The sequence below is a fragment of the Anomaloglossus baeobatrachus genome, chromosome 3 (genome assembly GCF_048569485.1).
Source record: "Anomaloglossus baeobatrachus isolate aAnoBae1 chromosome 3, aAnoBae1.hap1, whole genome shotgun sequence".
Taxonomy (NCBI): Eukaryota; Metazoa; Chordata; class Amphibia; order Anura; family Aromobatidae; genus Anomaloglossus; species Anomaloglossus baeobatrachus.
Window position 1 is genome coordinate 421,298,853 of NC_134355.1, and position 20,726 is coordinate 421,319,578.

Consider the following 20,726-nt stretch of genomic DNA (forward strand, 5'->3'; position numbering starts at 1 on the left):
CCTTACATGCTATTAATAGCAATCCCTTCACCTGTAAAGTATTTAAATATACATATAGGATACCTTTTTACATAGGTGTCCAATTCTCCATTGACTACTCCATTCTATACTGAGACCCTTATTTTTACTCTGTGCATTGAACCAATTAATTACTTTTCTCACAGATACTGGGTGACCATTTCAGGATTATATCATTCACTGTTCATTTTTCATGCTCCCTTTTTCCCCCTCCCTCAACTTTTCTTCCTGTAAAAAGTTTTTAACAATTTTCAATAATAAAAATTATTGTTTTAATGAGTTTCAGTATTCTTTTTGTAGGTTGTATATGGTAATGTATACTGGAACCACTAATATGGTATTCTGTTTACTGATGTATTTCATCATGTAAATGTTAGAAAATGGATGTCATACAGACATAAAAAATTGATTATATAGAGGAAAATTGACATGTTTTCTGAGTTAAACTCGGATGAATTGTCCTATGCTCGTCTACAGTCGGCCTTATTCTGACTTTTAGAAAGCAGAATGAACAATCGTTAGTGTAGGAATTTGTTTTATCATTTATACCATATGCATGATGTACACAATAAAAGCATTTTATTCTTCAAGTCAGTGCAGTTACAGCAAAACCAGGTTTCTATTTTATTTTGGGGGGCGGTTAAAGTTTTCTTACCTTTGCACACGAAAAAATGCTTTTATAACAAAAATATACAACTCTGGCAAAAATTAAGAGACCACTTCCAAATTTTCAGTTTTTCTGATTTTTTTTCTCTGTCTAGGGTTTTTTTTTTTTTTTTGAGTAAAATGTAAATTGTTCTTTTATTCTATAAACTACTGACAATATGTCTCCAAATTTCCAAGCAATAAATTTTGTATTTATTTTCTGAAAATGAGAAATGGTCAAAATAACAAAACAATGCACAGTGCTTTCAGACCTCAAATAATGCAAAGAAAAAAAGTTCAGAATCCTTTAGAAACAACAATACTAATACAGTGGAACCTTGGTTAACGAGAACAATCCTCAGCGGGTGAGAAGAAAACTGACCGCAAATCTGCTGCTGTGCCGATATTTCTTTATTTAGTTAGCAAGGTGCAGGATAAGAACAGGGTGGGAGGAAACGTAGATGCGGCCCCTCGCTGCGGACGACGGCCATTTCGCCTGTAATTAGGCTTCTACGTCGTCCGCAGCGAGGGGCCGCATCTACGTTTCCTCCCGCCCTGTTATTATCCTGCACCTTGATGACTAAATAAAGAAATATCGGCATAGCAGCAGATTTGTGGTCAGTTTTCTTCTCACCCGCTGATTATTGGAATTCTTACCCATATTCTGACCTGCACGCTGCACCCGACTCTGTATGGTCAGCTGGAGCTGGACTTCCCCACATGTGAGTGAGCCCACATGGTAACAGGAACGTACGAGTGGTGCAGGACTTGTCTTTTCTTTGTGCATTTAACGAGAACAATCCGTTCTGGGAGAGTGCTTGTTAACCAAGTTACTCATTCAGCAAAGCAAGATTTCCCATAGGAAATCATTGCAATGCAGACAATTCGTTCCACAACTTGTTAAATGTCCCATCCTGGTGCCCTATTGTGCCATTCCACACACGCACAAACACACACAGGTTATGCTCACTTTAACTTCCGTTCCCTCGCCGGTTTCCTGAAACTTGCAGTTCACCAGTACAAGACGTGTATTGAGTAACCAAGGCGACCGATGCCGGACCTTCCGCACTCAGCGCGCTGACGGCAAAGGCAGGAGCCGCTTGCCTCTGATTGGCTAGCGCGCTGCCTTTGAGTAGCGCCTGACAGGGGAAGTTCCTCCCTTGTCGCGATGGTTACCGGATACATGTCCTGTGGAGGGAGGACCTTCCCCTTTCAGCCGCTACTCAAAGGCAGCTCGCTGGCCAATCAGAGGCAAGCGGCTCCTGCCTTTGACGTCAGCGCGCTGGGAGATGAAGGTCCAGCAGCGGTCGCCTTGGTTACCCGATACATGCAAGTTCCAGGAAGCCAGCTAGGGAACGGAAGGTAAGGTGAGCATAATATGTGGGTGTATCAAAAAAGAAACAAATCCTGCACCACTAGTCCACTGCTGTTACCATGTGATGACTCACTTGTGCGAGAGGCGTAGCACCAGCATACGGTACCGTCCGGCTGCAGGGTGCATGTCATTAAAAAAAGAAGAATCAAGTCCAGAATATCCAAGGTAAGGAAGACAGACTGCACTGAACTGCTGTGCTGGTGAATTTTATTCCAGAAATAGGTGCAGGATAAAATAGGCGAGAGGAGACCTAGATGCGGGTCCCTCACAGAGGACGATCGCCGTTTCACCTGCCAATCAGGCTTCTACGGGTCCACCAAATAACCATAATATGTGTGTGCGTGCGTGTTTGTGTGGGTTTTATGTGTGCTTGTGTGCGTTTGTGTGAACTGCAAGTGCGGGTTAGAGCGCGGTGGATGTACGGAACCGGAAGTGTGTGCGGTGAGTATTTTGCTCGTACAGCAAGGCTTTCTCGTAAACTGAGTTACAAATTTACAGAAAGCCTTGCTCGTTAGGCGAAATACTCGCTAAGTGGGTTACTCGTTAAGCGAGATTCCACTGTAATGTTTTAACTCAGGGAAATCAATATTTTGTGGATTAACCATGATTTTTAATCACAGCTTTCATGCATCTTGGCATGCTTTCTGCTAGTCTTTGACACTGCTTTTGGGTGACCTTATGCCACTCCTGGCGCAAAAATGTAAGCAGTTCTTTTTTTGATGGCTTGTGACTATCCATCCTCCTTTTGATTACATTCCAGAGGTTTTCAATGGGGTTCAGGTCTAGAGATTGGGCTGGCCATGACAGGGTTTTGATGTGGTGGTCCTTCATACACACATTGATTGACCTTGCTGTGTGGCATGGCGCATTGTCAGAGTTGGGGAATATTGCCTGAGCAGAAGGAAGCAACTGTTTTTCCAGGATAACCTTGTATGCGGCTTGATTCATACATCCTTTGCAAAGATTAACCTCCCCAATTCCAGTCTTGCTGAAGCATCCCCAGATCATCACCGATCCTCCACTAAATTTGACAGTGGGTGCAAAACACCGTGGCTTGTACGGCTCTCCAAGTCTCCATCTAACCCTTAGACGACCAGGTGTTGGGCACAACTGAAAATTGGTTAAAGAAAATTCAACAAACATCTTTACGAAGGACGTATGAATCATATTGCAAACAAGGTTATCCTGGAAAACAGTTGCTTCCTTCTGCTCAGGCAATGTTCCCCAACTCTGAGGACTGTTAATTCCAGCAGCACAATGTGCCATGCCACACAGCTAGGTCAATCAATATGTGGATGAAGGACCAGCACATCAAAACACTGTCATGGCCAACCCAATCTCCAGACCTGAACCCCATTGAAAACCTCTGGAATGTAATCAAGAAGGAGATGGATAGTCACAAGCCATCAAACAAAGAAGACCTGCTTACATTTGTACGCCGGGAGTAGCATAAGGTCACCCAAAAGCAGTGTGAAAGACTGGTGGAAAGCATGCCAAGACGCTTGAAAGCTGTGATTAAAAATCATGGTTATTCCAAAAAAATATTGATTTCTGAACTCTTCCGGAGTTAAAACATTATTAGTATTGTTGTTTCTAAATGATTATGAACTTGTTTTCTTTGCATTATTTGAGGTCTGAAAGCACTGCATTTTTTTGTTATTTTGACCATTTCTCATTTTCAGAAAATAAATAGAAAATGTATCGCTTGGAAATTCAGAGACACGTTGTCAGTAGTTTTATAGAATAAAAGAACAATTTACATCTTACTCAAATATACCTATAAAGAGAAAAATCAGAAAAACTGAATATTTGGAAGTGGTCGCTTAATTTTTTCGAGAGCTGTATATATTCATGATGGCCTTGATGAATCGCCACACTTGTTATTTTCTTAGTCACTTCATTCTCCATCAGATGAGCCTACTTTCTTGAAACAGTGACCCTGTATGTTAGCCAACCTGAATTTTACAGTGCCTACAAGTAGTATTCAACCCCCCTGCAGATTTAGCAGGAATTAACTTGGCATTGTGACATTTGGACTTTAGATCAGCCTGGAAGTGTGAAATGCACTGCAGCAAAAAAGAATATTTAATTTATTTTATTTATTTATTTATTTTTTTTTTTTTTTTAAATTGTGTAAAGTTTATTCAGAGGGTCATTTATTATTCAACCCCTCAAACCACAAGAATTCTGTTTGGTTCCCTCAAAGTATTAAGAAGTATTTCAGGCACAAAGAACCATGAGCTTTACATGTTTGGATTAATTATCTCTTTTTCCAGCCTTTTCTGACTAAGACCCTCCCCAAACTTGTGAACAGCTTTCATACTTGGTCAACATGGGAAAGACAAAGGAGCATTCCAAGGCCATCAGAGACAAGATCATGGAGGGTCACAAGGCTGGCAAGGGGTACAAAACCCTTTCCAAGGAGTTGGGCCTACCTGTCTCCACTGTTGGGAGCATCATCCGGAAGTGGAAGGCTTATGGAACTACTGTTAGCCTTCCACGGCCTGGACAGCCTTTGAAAGTTTCCACCCGTGCCGAGGCCAGGCTTGTCCGAAGAGTCAAGGCTAATCCAAGGACAACAAGGAAGGAGCTCCGGGAAGATCTCATGGCAGTGGGGACATTGGTTTCAGTCAATACCTTAAGTAACGTACTCCACCGCAATGGTCTCCGTTCCAGACGAGCCCGTAAGGTACCTTTACTTTCAAAGCGTCATGTCAAGGCTCGTCTACAGTTTGCTCATGATCACTTGGAGGACTCTGAGACAGACTGGTTCAAGGTTCTCTGGTCTGATGAGACCAAGATTGAGATCTTTGGTGCCAACCACACACGTGACGTTTGGAGACTGGATGGCACTGCATACGACCCCAAGAATACCATCCCTACAGTCAAGCATGGTGGTGGCAGCATCATGCTGTGGGGCTGTTTCTCAGCCAAGGGGCCTGACCATCTGGTCCGCATCCATGGGAAGATGGATAGCACGGCCTACCTGGAGATTTTGGCCAAGAACCTGCGCTCCTCCATCAAGGATCTTAAGATGGGTCGTCATTTCATCTTCCAACAAGACAACGGCCCAAAGCACACAGCCAAGAAAACCAACGCCTAGTTCAAGAGGGAAAAAATCAAGGTGTTGCAGTGGCCTAGTCAGTCTCCTGACTTTAACCCAATTGAAAACTTGTGGAAGGAGCTCAAGATTAAAGTCCACATGAGACACCCAAAGAACCTAGATAACTTGGAGAAGATCTGCAAGGAGGAGTGGGCCAAGATAACTCCAGAGACCTGTGCCGGCCTGATCAGGTCTTATAAAAGACGATTATTAGCTGTAATTGCAAACAAGGGTTATTCCACAAAATATTAAACCTAGGGGTTGAATAATAATTGACCCACACTTTTTTATGTTGAAAATGTATTAAAATTTAACTGAGCAACATAACTTGTTGGTTTGTAAGATTTATGCATCTGTTAATAAATCCTGCTGTTTGAAGTTTGCAGGCTCTAACTTATTTGCATCTTATCAAACCTGCTAAATCTGCAGGGGGTTGAATACTACTTGTAGGCACTGTATGACTTTATGTCCAGTTTCACAAAAGTGTTGTTGTTCTGTCCATCAAATGATAGATTTATTACACAAATGAGCAACACAAAATTTTGGACAAAAAAACCCCCACAAAATAGTGGTAAAAGATGACGATCACTTTCAGTTACTGCATTTTTAAACTTTTCATGGTGATGACGAGTACATTTCCCAGCTGAATATTGTTGTGAAAACTATAATTGATCAATATGAATGTAGATAACCAGGTTCATAATTCTAAAATGTTAAAGGTATCTTGTCACTCGATTTCAAGCTGGCCAAATTACAGGAGACAGAAATCTGAGCCCGTCTGTACGATTGCAGACAGATATGTCTACTCTGAAACACTGCTACATTTCAGAGAAAACAGTTTAAAAAACATCTGGGGATCATTGAGACCTATCAATAGCCAGGCTCTGATTCACACTACATGAATTATTAGACAGCATGAATCTAGAGACAGGTAAGTAATCGTATTTTTCGCTTTATAAGACGCACCTGATTATAAGACGCACCCCCAAATTTGGTGAAGGAATAGAGAATTTTTTAATAAATGGGGTCCGTCTTATAATGCCAGTGTCCGTCTGACAAATCATATAGGGTATATGTCCCTCATAGCCCCCCCCATCCTAAAATTAGCCCTCTGAATCTGGATATGGCCCAGTGATGCCACATGTCCCCTATGCCTGGCACACATCCTCTATGGCTGGCACACGGCCCACTGTGGCGGCACACGGCCCACTGTGGCGGCACACGGCCCCATGTGCCTGCACACGGCCCCATGTGGCTGCACACGGCCCCATGTGGCTGCACACGGCCCCATGTGGCTGCACACGGCCCCATGTGGCTGCACACGGCCCACTATTGCTGGCACACGGCCCCATGTGGCGGCACACGGCCCCATGTGGCGGCACACGGCCCCATGTGGCGGCACACGGCCCCATGTGGCGGCACATGGCCCACTATTGCTGGCACATGGCCTCATGTGGCTGCACACGGCCCACTATTGCTGGCACATGGCCCCATGTGGCTGCACACGGCCCCATGTGGCTGCACACGGCCCCATGTGGCTGCACACGGCCCCATGTGGCTGCACACGGCCCCATGTGGCTGCACACGGCCCCATGTGGCTGCACACGGCCCCATGTGGCTGCACACGGCCCACTATTGCTGGCACACGGCCCCATGTGGCGGCACACAGCCCACTATTGCTGGCACACGGCCCCATGTGGCGGCACACGGCCCCATGTGGCGGCACACAGCCCACTATTGCTGGCACATGGCCCCATGTGGCGGCACATGGCCCCATGTGGTGGCACACGGCCCCATGTGGCTGCACACAGCCCACTATTGCTGGCACATGGCCCCATGTGGCGGCACATGGCCCCATGTGGCTGCACACAGCCCACTATTGCTGGCACATGGCCCCATGTGGCGGCACACGGCCCCATGTGGCGGCACACGGCCCCATGTGGCGGCACACGGCCCCATGTGGCGGCACACGGCCCCATGTGGCGGCACACGGCCCACTATTGCTGGCACATGGCCCCATGTGGCGGCACACGGCCCACTATTGCTGGCACATGGCCCCATGTGGCGGCACACGGCCCACTATTGCTGGCACATGGCCCACTATTGCTGGCACACAGCTCCCTGTGTTATATATCGCCCCATGCTGCTGCTTTTAGGAAAATAAACTTTCCTTACCTTCTCCAGCATTGTCCTGTCTGTGTCCCCCTCCTCGGGGTTGATCTCCGGCCTCCTGCATTTCCTGGTTCTCGGCCGGTCATGTGATCGGCACGGCAGAGTGAAATCTCTTGTGCCTTATCACAGCAGCAGGAGGGAGGCCTGGCAGACACGCTGGAGGAGGTGAGTAAAAAGTTTATTATTTTACTGTTTGCAGCAGCATAGGGGACATAGCTAACACGGGGGAGGGGGCATGTGCAATCAAAGAAGGGGCTGGCAGATATAATATACACTGCTGCCCCAGCCTATCGCCGCGGTGCACTTTCAGCACCATGGTGGTGGACAGCAGCTGTGCATATTATATGAGCGGGTGCAGGAGATCAAAGTCTGCTGCTCCCAGCTTTCACAAGTCCCCCAGCAGAGCTCCAGAGCTGCCCGCACCTCCCCTGGACTCTGTAGTGTGTGTGTGTGTGTATATATATATATATATATATATATATATATATATATATATATATATATATATATATATATATATATATATATATATATATATATATATATATATATATATATATATATATATATATATATATATATATATATATATATATATATATATATACACCCCCCCCCCCCCCCCCGTATATTCGGATTATAAGACGCACCCCCTACTTTCCCCCAAAATTTGGGGGAACAAAAGTGCGTCTTATAAAGCGAAAAATACGGTAAGTTACTTCTTGTTAATTTTACACTAATCTTGTTACAACCAGCATTGATGTCCAGAGCTGCATCCAAAGTTCTGCTGGTCAGAAGTAGGGATGAGCAAACCCAAGCGGTAAAGTTTGGGCTTCGTACCGGACACCTAGTGTGCGGGGCTCCAATTCGAACACTGATGTCTCACGGAAGTCCATGGTCGATTTTGGAGTCTGTATGCTGTGTGAATGCTGAATAAAGTTTGTTGAAAGGATGCAGGGCAACAAATCAATAAGCTTTCAGTATGGGGAAAATGTCTGGAAGCTGCTGGGAACAAAATAAAAAAAATAGTAATGAATTATGTGGTGGCCCAGCTATTTTTGATAACAGCCAAGGTAAAGTAGACAGCTGCAAGCGGATATTATGAGGCAGAGAAGGCTCATGGTTACTGGGCCCTTTTTAACCTAAAAATACCAGCCTGCAGCTGCCCCAGAAGTGACACATCCATTAGATGGGCAAATTCTGTCTCTTTGCCCAGCTCCTCCTGATTGCCTTGGTGCAGTTGCAATCTGGGTAATATTTTTGGAGTTTGTCAGCTGTGAATTGACAGCTGGCATCCGGTCCAGGGGGTAGTAATAAACAGGTGTATCTTACACCCCTATTAACCTTGAAGTTCTGAATAAAAACTCCCCCCCCCCCCCCCCCCCCACCCCCCATGAGTGTGAGAAATTCCCTGTTGCTAACCATGAATGACTGGGAATGAGACTCCATAGGATTTGATGGGCGTCATGAAGCATTACACCATTTGATTGCGTCAGAACTTTGAGGATTTTTTTAAATGGTTTAATTGGTAAATGAGAGAGTGGGGGGGCGGTGAGTCTTTATTCTGATGTTACACAACTGACATCCCAAAACAATTACCTCAGTTGCCAACTCACCAAGGCAGTCGGGAAGAGCCGGGAAAGCACCAGAATTGGCACATCTAATGTAATGCACCAATTCTGGGGCAGATGTAGGCCGCTATTTTTAGTCTGGGTAGGGCCAACTAACCATGGATCTTCCCAGCCTGATATCAGCCTACAGCTGTCTGCTTTACCTTTGTTGGTTATCAAAAATAGGTGCGACCTCATGCTGGTTTCTTTTTCTTTTTTTTTTTTTTTTTTTTTAAATTTTAATTTATTTATTTATTCCTTATCCACTTTGCATTAAGGCCCTGTCACACACAGAGATAAATCTGCGGCAGATCTGTGGTTACAGTGAAATTGTGGACAATCAGTGCCAGGTTTGTGGCTGTGTACAAATGGAACAATATGTCCATGATTTCACTGCAACCACAGATCTGCCAAAGATTTATCTCTGTGTGACGGGGCCTTTACTACAGCAAAGATGGGCTGCAGTGTTTACATCACCCGGGCCAAAAACTAATACTCTACCAGGATACAGCTAAACCCCCACTAAAGTGGAAGCATCATGGGTGCAGGAGGAGCAAATCACTCACACACCTCCATGGAATGGAGGGGGGCGATTGCTAGATGATAAAACTGAACACTAGTGGCTTGCATAGAGCGTTGTTCACACATGCAGATAACAGTCACAAACCCGCAGCCTATTAGGTGACGCCCATACTATTAGATCAGGGGGGCCAAGCCATACCCCACCTGTGTATCTTGCAGGGACAAACTCTAAAATGCAAGGCCCAACAGAAAGAGTTTTCTTTATTTTCATGACTCTAAAAATTGTAGATTCACATTGAAGACATCAAAACTTTGAATTAACACATGTCGAATGAAATGCTTAAAGTGTGAAACTGAGAATATGTCTTATATTCTAGGTTCTTCAAAGTAGCCACCTTTTGCTTTGATTACGGCTTTGCACACTCTTGGCATTCTCTTGATGAGCTTCAAGAGGTAGTCACCGGAAATGGTTTTCCAACAGTCTTGAAGGAGTTCCCAGAGATGCTTAGCACTTGTTGGCCCTTTTTGCCTTCACTCTGTGGTCCAGCTCACCCCAAACCATCTTGATTGTGTTCAGCTCTGGTGACTGTGGAGGCCAGGCCATCTGGCGTAGCACCCCATCACTCTCCTTCTTAGTCAAATAACCCTTACACAGCCTGGAGGTGTGTTTGGGGGTCATTGTCCTGTTGAAAAATAAATGATGGTCCAACTAAACGCAAACCGGATTGAATAGCATGCCGCTGTAAGATGCTGTGGTAGCCATGCTGGTTTAGTATGCCTTCAATTTTGAATAAATCCCCAACAGTGTCATCAGCAAAGCACCCCCACACCGTCACACCTCCTCCTCCATGCTTCACGATGGGAACCAGCCATGTAGAGTCCATCCGTTCACCTTTTCTACAAAGACACGGTGGTTGGACCCAAAGATCTCAAATTTGGACTCATCAGACCAAAGCACAGATTTCCACTGGTCTAATGTCCATTCCTTGTGTTCCTTAGCCCAAACAAGTCTCTTCTGCTTGTTGCCTGTCCTTAGCAGCGGTTTCCTAGCAGCTATTTTACCATGAAGGCCTGCTGCACAAAGTCTCCTCTTAACAGTTGTTCTAGAGATGAGAATGTGTGTCCAAACTTTTGGTCTGTACTGTATGTAGCAGCTTACTTGAGCTTCTATACTGTAATTGGAAAACTTTTATTTTTATTTTTCATTTATATGACAGTGTAGTTTTTACATTCCAGAATTCTTATTAAAATGAGCAGATCCATTGATTCTGCTGGAAATACGAAAGAGAATTCAGCCCCGGAGCCGGCACATTTGTGAATGCAGCTCTGGATTCTCGTCAACAGTTAAATACTTTTCACAGTTGGACATGTGTAGTGGGAAAGCAAATTGTAACTTTCACAATACAATGCTTATTTCATTCATATTCCTTCTGTATTGTGATATTAATATTATACATCAAGCTCGAATACAGACATATCCATTGATATCACATATTTCAGGAGGGTGTAAAACAAGTCAATGCTTTTATAGCTATTGTGCTAAATTAAAGCTGTAGAGAAGCTGATATCTCACCAATGTTATCCTGCTAAATAATGTAACATAAGATGAGTCACTGACTGTAAAAGCTTGTTTCAGTCAATGGCAATTAAAAAGAAAGGAGTACATTCTTCAGATTTGTATCTTGTACCTGTCACTAAACTGCCTTAACATGATTCAGTATCTCTAATAGCATAATATAATATAAAGTATTACAAAAATCCATATTATTTTCTAATATTTAGATTTCAATGTTTTACTGATGTCTTCGTGAAACATGAGCAGCTTCCATATTAATGTCCTTTATTTTTAAGTCCTTCTTTCCAAGGTTTTGACAAGATTGTATCCTAATGTTGCTGATCCTCAGAGTGCGTCATTGAAAAATGAGTCTCTACAGCCTGAAGAACCTAAAGAGCCTATACAGCCTTCATTACCCGAGCCAGCAGGTAACTGTACCATATACACCATAACAGCCCAGGCATGAAACTGAAAAGTATCTGCTAGAAGATTAATCTTCAGCTCTATTAATGGAGAAAAAGAATGTTGGAACTGTGTTTGTTCCATGTTAATCGGTATCTCTAACCAGGTTTTGATAGTACATCTGAAAGGAGCATGATGTAGAGATAGAAACCCTAATTCCAGTGTTGTCTCTTTACTGGACTGCTTACTGTAGTTTTGATAAAATGGCGGTTTTATCTGCTGCTGATCTCACAGTTCATTAAATGCTGATCTCTGTATAACCTCACTAGCACCACTGATTGGCAGCTTTCTGTGTGGGGGGTGGATTATACAGAGGTCATGAATATGCAGGATTACACTGCAACAGGTTTACTAGTCCTCTAAATAAGGGTGGAGTCACACTTACTTGTGACTCGCTAAAGGATCGCTTCACATCGCCCCGGACCAGCTGTGGCTCTCCTGGCTGGAGCGAGTCAGCTGCATAGAAATACATGAAGCTGACCAGCTCCTATCAGGAGAGCTGCCGGCCGGTCTGGGAAGTGCAGTGCGATCCTCTCGCCAGTTACATGCGTGACTGCAGCCTAAAATTGCAGTTTATGAGAAGATTATCTCTACAGATCTAGTAAACCTGCTGCCATGTAGCTTTCCATATTCATGAGCTCTGTATAACCCTGCTGCCACCACTGATTGGCAGGCTTCTGAATACACTGTGCATAGGCAGAAACCTGCCAATCAAGTGGTGTCGGTGGGGTTACACAGAGCTCAGCATCCAGAGAACTGGAATACCTGCAGCAGATTAAAAAAAACCTGATTTTATCAAAACTGCAACAAACAGCCCAGTGATTGACACCCATGCTGGGCTGCCAAACGTCTGTAAAAAAAAAAAAAAAATATATATATAGATAGATAGATATATAGAGTCAGTGATTTATTTATTTTAAACTATACAAACTTGTACAGCTTATTTTGACTGTAATCGCCATGATTTTACAGTGAATGCAGCTGGTGATTTCACAATTATGGGCTGTAGACCTGTATCACTTATAATCATAATGATTATTATGAGTGTGTCAGCAAAAAAATATTATTTGTTTGTTTCTTGAAAAGCTATAGGGAAAAAATAAAAAGTCAAGTTGGCAACCCGGCACCCATGGAATCAGTCTCTGTCTCTACATTGCATACATGCTCCCAGATTGGGTGATAACAGCCTGGTGACAGATTCCCTTTATAGAAGCCCTGCTAAGAACGATGGCATTCCCAAGACCTGTGTAAATGTGTGTAATGTAGTGTAACACAATACTTACTGATTGCCAGACCAGATCACAACAGTGTGATGTATGTGCCGCGGAGCCACGATCTGATGCTCCGTAGACTTTCCTTGTATTTAACACAATTCCCAGTGTGATCCGATGCTAGACAACGATCCGGTGATCTGACAAGTTGGAACTTTAGTCTCCAGAGTGGGTGGGGAACCAGGGAAGACTGTGACCAGTATGTATTTACACAGGTTTAGGTAATAAAAACATTCTTGCGAATGCTTCATTCTCTGTATAATAGAAACTATACATGAATAATAAATATATTTACAGCTTTTAACAACCGATTTCTCTATCTAGTCCCATTTTGGGTGTATCGACTTCATGGTTTGGTGAATTTTATGGAGGCCTGTGTTCCAGTACGCTTATTTAACGCCTGTTTCATTTTTTTTTTTTTCGAGAAGCTGTTTTAACACATAATCGGATCAAAGTGTTCTCTTACAAAACAAAAATTGAAATGTTCAGGACAAAAGAGGGATTGATGATTCAATGAAAACACTGTGCAGAAAAGACAGGATGTTCTGTGACTGATAAATTGTGCTTTTCCATGCCTAGATAATAGGCCTGCGCATGAAAAATGAAAGCTGCCCATAATTTCCCTTCTTTTCAAACTCATTATAACAATTTGCTAACGATTCACTGAATATTGAGGAAAAAGCCATACATTTAGAAAATAAAAAAATGAAGAAATATCAAAAAATGTCCAGACGATATTCTGATATTTCTTCACTTTTTATAGTCTCAGAATATGTACTTTTTAATAATGGCTATAAACAATATATTATTTGTAATGATCATATATCAATTAATTATTTCTCAGCGTTTTCTGGCTAATTTCGCAGACAGATTCCCAGCGTATCACTGTAACTTCAGTTCTTTTCTTGACGTCCTCCTATAATAGAGACTTCATGCTGTATAGCACCATAGTATGTACCCATACAAGTGGATGGGATCTTACTGTCCCTTTGCATGTGTTGTCTTATTTTTGTTGAATTTCCAATGCACAGATGTATTCTTGGTACATGCAGCATTCGATGGGGAAATGTATGGCATCAAGGAGGCTGTGCCACCCAACACTACCACATTCAGGAGCCACTGCAGGATATTTGGGTATAACTGATGGGTGATACGTGAGGAACTGAATTCCCGAAGAAAGGAAAAAGACAATAAACCAAATACATCCTATAAATTGCTGTACTTGGCACTTTTCCTTGTGTAAAGTCTTATATTGCCCTCTGCTGGCAGAGAGGGTACAATGAATAAATAGGTTCACAAAAATAGACTTTCAGTATTGATTCATTAAAATATTTTTATACACGTGTGCATAGTATTGTATTTGTGATTAAATAATGTTAATGATTTCACACACCTTTCCAAACATTGTTTTTGTGCTTTTTGTACAAGCCGGCCATTTTGCTGTAGATACAGTTGTCCAAAAAGCACAAAAACAATGTTTGGAAATGTGTGTAAAACCATTAACAAAAAAAAAAAAATATATATATTATGCTTTTTCATTTTTAATCAGGACTTGTATGCCAGAATAGTCCTAGTTTAACATTTATTCTAAGTCAAGCTTTTAATATTCTTCCTGCAGATATTGAAAAATCAAACATTTCCCCGCTGAAGGTATACACTGCGAGTCTACCCCCGGATGGCTATATACCACCTCAAACTGATCTCAGACCTTCCACCACAGAAGATTCAGATCTTGAAGGTATCGTGTGACATTGTCTTTACAGTAGATTTCTCTTGTTTTCTTTGTGACTTTCTGGCTGAGTAAAGGCCCAGTCACACACGACTTACCAGCGATCCCAACAACGATACGACCTGATAGGGATCGCTGGTAAGTCGCTGGGAGGTCACTGGTGAGATGTCACACAGTCAGCTCTTACCAACGACGCAGTAACGACCTGTATAACGGTTTCAGCAGTCACTGTGACCCTGTCACACAGTGTCAAACACAGCGATGTGTCCTGCCCAGCAGAACATCGCCTTTGAAGAAAATGGCCTGGACCATTCTGCAACGACTATCGATCTCACAGCAGGGGCCTGATCACTGGTAGGTGTCACACATAACGAGATCGCTAACGGGATCGCTGCTGCGTCACAGAAACCGCTAGCAATCTCGTTATGTGTGACGGTACCTTTAGGCTATGTTCACACAGGGCTTGTTACGTTTTTTTTTTTCCTGACCATAACCATATCTTGTGGCAGGAAATCTTTGAGTCATCTGCGTTTTTGGTGTGATTTTGATGCGTTTTTTTAGTGGTGTTTTTGATGCAGATTTGGTGTGGATTTGCTCCTTTTTTTTTTTTTTTTCTACAAAACGGGTTGTATCCATGAAAAAACACAGCAAATCTGCAGCAAAGAATTGACAGACATGCTCATTCTTTAAAAACCTGACCAAAAAAGCAGGTATTTAACAAAACAGTCAGGAAAAAAACCTGATATGTTTGTGTGTGCATGAGATTTCAGAAATCTCATAGACTTTGCTGGCACTGTAAAAAGCAGCGTTTTAATAGCATGGATTTGCATAAAACCAAGGCAAATCTGCAGCTAAAAAAACTTCCCAAACAAGCCCTGTGTGAACATAGCCTAACTTCTTTTATAACAGCTAATTTTGAGAAGCTGCTGTTTAAAATTTCCCAATTATTGATGTGTGTGATTGATCCAAAATACGCTGCGGAAAGTACTATAGATAAAAACACCAAACTAAACATTAGTGATGTGTCATAAAAATGCAATATTGAAAAACTGTGTGGGGCTTCTGTTTTAGATTTTGCTCAATTACAGCATACAAACCTTGTACCATCCGTGACAAATTAAAGTGGTAGTAGTATCATGGTTTAGGCCTGTGTTTTTAGCTGCACTCGGGCCAGGACAGTTTAACATCATTCATGGAACAATGAGTTCTGAGTTTTAACAGCAATTTTCAAAGCAAAATATCAGCTGAATTGTAAGAGAAATGAAGATTATGAAGTAAGACAACGACCCAAAGTATGCAAATCATTCTACAAAAGAATGGTTAAAGTAGAATGAAGTTAAAGGTTTGGAATGGCCAGGTCATAGCCCTGAGCTTAAAAGGGTGTTCCCATCTCTCAGATGGTATCCCAATATGTAGTAGGCATAATAATAACAATATTATTATTAGCAAATGTAGTATAATTCTCCTGATATAGCCATGTCACTTACCTCATGTGCAGGGCATTACAGCTTAGGTATCTATATTTACATCCACGAGCAACTAAAGGGTGCTTTACACGCTGCAACATCGCTAGCGATTGCTAGCGATGTCGCGAGCGTTAGCACCCGACCCCATCGTTCGTGTGAGATTTGGTGCTTGCTGCCGTAGCGAACATTATTGCTACGGCAGCGTCACACGCACATACCTTGTCAGCGACGTCGCTGTGACCGCCGAACAATCCCTCCCTCAAGGGGGAGGTGCGTTTGGCGTCACTAAGCGGCCGGCCAATAGAAGCGGAGGGGCGGAGATGAGCGGGACGTAACATCCCGCCCACCTCCTTCCTTCCGCATTGCCGGTGGACGCAGGTAAGGAGATGTTTGTCGTTCCTGCGGTGTCACACATAGCGATGTGTGGTGCCGCAAGAACGACAAACAACATCGTACCTGCAGCAGCAGCAGCGATATTAAGGAAAGGAGCGACGTGTCAACGATCACCGTTTTTCAACGATTTTGTGATCGTTGATCGTCTCTCCTTGGTGTCACACGCTGCGATGTTGCTACCGGCGCCGGATGTGCGTCACTAACGACGTGACCCCGACGATATATCGGTAGCGATGTCGCAGCGTGTAAAGCACCCTTAACTGTCACTATGAGTGGACGTAACCATAGATACCTAAGCTGCAATCCCCTGCCCATGAGGTAAGAACCATAGCTCGTATCAAGAGAGTTATACTACATCTCTAATTGGAAGTATTTGCTAATATTATTATGCTTACTATATAATGGGCTAGGATCTTGGAGATGGGAATAGCCCTTTAAAGATTCGCGCACATCTGTGTATATAAAATCGCCCCGATGTTCATCCTGAAAAGATGGCCGGGTGTCAGGTGTATATCATTCCATATATCATGCAAGTGCTATGCTAGTGTGCAATATTTTTTTTAATTATTATTTTATTATTATTAGTACTGTATTAGTATTTTTTTTTTTTTCTCTTGGGGGGTATTTTTTATTGACAATCATTCATATGACATGCATATTAAATCTGAATGCAATGCATTTTTAACATCATATGTTACATACCATAACACTATGTAAATTAAAGCTAGTTGTCATAAATGATGATTTAATCTTACATAAAAAGATAGATGATAGAAAGATACTAGCTATATAATAATACTGTATATAGAAACATAATAACTTGACTAGAATACATATTTTGCAGATATAATTTCACAACCTTCAACATATTATAATAAATGTGAACCATTTAGTGCCTTTCATGTGGTGGTTAAACTTTAAGCTTGTTTAGCTAAAAAAAAATGATGTGGGGTTCCACTTATTTTATGAAATCAGCAATGTTAAAGCAGCATGGTGGGCTGATATTATTATTATTATTATGAGGCTGGGAAAGTCCATGATTATTGGTCACTTCTCAAGCTAAAATAACCAGCCCCAGAAATGGAGCATCATATAAGATGCTCCAATTCTGGCGCTTTGGTTTCCCAATTCCTCTGGTGTTTTGGCGATTGGGGTAATGGTATTTGGGGTTGATGTCAGCTGTGAATTGTCCAAAAACAACAAATCTAGCATGAATCCCTGATGTTAGTAACGGAGAGGTGTTTATCAGACAACTCCATTACTATCCCAGTAAGTAAAAAGAAAAAAAAAACACACAGACACATATACATACTTTTAAAAAAAAAAAAAACACTCACAGACTCTTCAATTTTTTTTTTCTCCGTTTTACCAAACAAACCCAGGCAGGTCTGATGTAATTGAGGGAATCCGACGTAGTCCACAGATAGAAACCTAACAAAAAAACATAAAAAGAAAAAAAGACACTGTCCCTCATTCACCAATTTATTACAGCAAAGTTCCCACGCAGGTTCAACGTAGTCGAGCATTTTCAATGATGGTCCTCGATTCTGTCATACTCTTTGGAGCCTCCTTCTGACACCCCATGGGCTTTAAGTAGTGGCCACTTCCGGCTCACGCTGTGCTCCGAGCGACCCGGCTACTGTGAAGAGCGGTGACGACTGTAACATTATTGCCGGGTCATGTGTAGCGCAATGTGATCAAGAACATCAGGACAGCGATAACGTTATTGACCTCTCCGCAGGGTCCCGTGGAGTGCAGTCAGATTTGGGAGTGGCTGTTGCTCAAAGCACATGGAGTGTCAGAACGATGCTCCATCATAGCCTTTGATTAATGTAATCGGAGAACGTCATGGGAAGCATTGGACTAGGTTGGACCTGCATTTGAACTTTGCTTTCTGATAAATTGTTGAACTAGAGACAATTGTTTAGATTTCTCTTTTTTTTTTTTTTTTTTTTCAGATTTAAATTTGTAGACTATGTTGGATATCCTGAATCTTGTGAGACCTGCCTGGGTTGTTGTTTCTCTTTTTTTTTTTTTTTTTTTTTTTTTTTGTTTTGTTTTTTTAAGCGACCCTGTCAGATCCCCTAAGCCCTTCAACCCAGAGGCATTGATACTTGTATGGATAAATTCCCTCCCTAACCATCACTGCATAATGGTATTCACTAATCTCAATGTTTAAAACAATTTATAAACCTCCCTTTCCCTCGGTAATACCGGCTCATGGTAATCATGTTATCACTCACAGGTTGTGATAACATGGAAAGAGGGCCAACTAGTCTGGGGAAACAACGCCCCTCCGACTAGTCAAGGCCCTTAATAGCAGAGGGACAGCGAGGTTTTTTGTAAGCATTCATGTTATTGCATACCATTATACAGGGCTGGTTAGGGAGGGGGATTTGGGCATACAGGTATCAATCATGTTGGGTTGGAGGGCAAAGAGCATCTGACAGGTCAAATTGGTCACCGTGTGTGTGTGTGTGTGTGTGTGTGTGTGTTTGTTTTATCCTTCATTTTACTTACTAGGTTAGTGTCTGGGGTGTCTGATAACCTCTCCACTACTAACACCAGGGCTTTATTCCAGCTGTGTTTTTTAAAAATTCCCAGCTGACATCAACTCCAAATACCTTTTACCTCAACTGCCAACGCACCAGGGCAATCGGGAAGAGCCGAGGCTCAGCGCCAGAATAGGGACATCTAATGTGATGCACCACTTCTAGAGCAGCTGTAGGCTGGTATTTTTAATACTGATAAGTGACCAATAACCATGGACCTTCCCAGCCTGATAATATCAACTTTCAGCTGTCTGTTTTACCTTTGCTGGTTTCATAAAATAGGGGAAAGCACATGTTGTTTTTTCCATTTTATTTATTAATTACACAAGCTTAAGCAACTATAGAATAAACTGCACATGAAAGGCATGAAGGGTGCAAGTTTATTGTATGTAGGGGAGTGGTGACATTATATATCTGAAGGATATCGATCTATTCTATCTATATCTTTATAGTAGGGTTTTTTGCCTTTTTTAAAGGGCCTCTGTCAGGACATTTCTACTTTTAGCTGAAGCCAGCATGCTGTAAGAGTTAACATAAAGTTTACAGCCAGCTGTCTCTTATCTCTGAAAGTCTGTTTTTGTTTACGTTTAATGTAAAGCCCCCCCCCCCCCCCGTCACATTTAGCGACTTACCAGCGATCCCGAAAACGATGCGACCTGATAAGAATCGCCGGTAAGTCGCTTGGATATCGCTGGTGAGATGTCACACAGTCAGACCTTACCAACGACTCAGTAACAATACAGGTCGTAGTAGCGACCTGTATAACGATCTCTACTGTCATTGGGACCCTGTCACACAGTGTCAAACACAGCGATGCGTCCTGCCCAGAAGGACATGGCCTTTGAAGAAAATAAACCAGAACAGTGTGTAACGATCAGCGATTTCACAGAAGGGGCCAGGTCGCTGCTTAGTGTCACACATAACGAGATCGCTGGTGAGACCCCTATCGCAAAAACCTGTGACTCTGCAGCAATCTCGCTAGTGATCTCGTTATGTGAGAAGTACCCCTTAGTTTAAGCCTCTTAGCTTTATCATTAGTGGGTCTGAGCAGCAGTGTAACTCCGCCCCCCTCTGTGATTAGCAGATTCGGACTATGGAAATGTACACTGAAAGCCTGGTGTGGGCGGGGCAGCTCTTCCAGCGCTCTGTTACATGTTAAAAATAACATCTTTCACTGTATCAGAACAGCTTCACTCAGTAATCTAAGTGATACATCATTAGATTCATAAACCATTTTCCTACATCATGCTGCTCTTAGATGAGGTAGCAAAAACCTGCTGACAGATTCCCTTTAATATGTATTGATAAAAATCGGATGCCATACAGCTGGTCCATGTGCCGACTTTTTTTTTTTTTTTTTCTTTTCTTCCACCCATAGACTTGAATTGAAAAGGCTCATGTGACATACGCAGCCATACTCTTCATTCTGCAATTTTGTATTCCTCAGCAGGATTACACCTGAGGAAAAACTTTCAGATCAGCAGAGTTGAAACTGTTTTGTACAGAGGAATAGGCAAAAATTCCTGCAAGCATCTGATTAATGAACATTTATCGGAAATGTTTTAGATGCAGTTATTGCATACCAGATATTGAGACCAAAGGTTTGCATACTTTTGCCACTCACAGATATGATACTGGATAATATGACCAGAGACGTCTGTACATTACAGTAATATTTAGGACGGTTGGTGTGTGCCATAGAGCTTGTCCAGAAGAGAATAAAATGGGTTTAATTTACATTTGCATGTTGTAATAATCTATGTGTAGTGAAGCACTTGAAGAAAAAAGACCTGGGAGAACTTCAGTAATATGAGTTTGGTGATGTGTGTCCTGGTTTCCAATTTCTCACTTAT

At 42.4% G+C, this 20,726-nt stretch overlaps 1 protein-coding gene across 2 annotated transcripts in view; it reads left to right on the plus strand.

Annotated features, from left to right (window-relative positions):
• ERICH1 (glutamate rich 1) overlaps nt 1–20,726 on the plus strand; it is an 81,772-nt gene that overhangs the window by 30,629 nt on the left and 30,417 nt on the right. For both annotated transcript variants that reach the window (XM_075340331.1, XM_075340332.1), the window contains exons 2-3: nt 11,297–11,428; nt 14,352–14,471. In XM_075340331.1, coding sequence (XP_075196446.1) covers nt 11,297–11,428; nt 14,352–14,471 — 252 coding nt within the window. The remainder of the gene's footprint in view (nt 1–11,296; nt 11,429–14,351; nt 14,472–20,726) is intronic.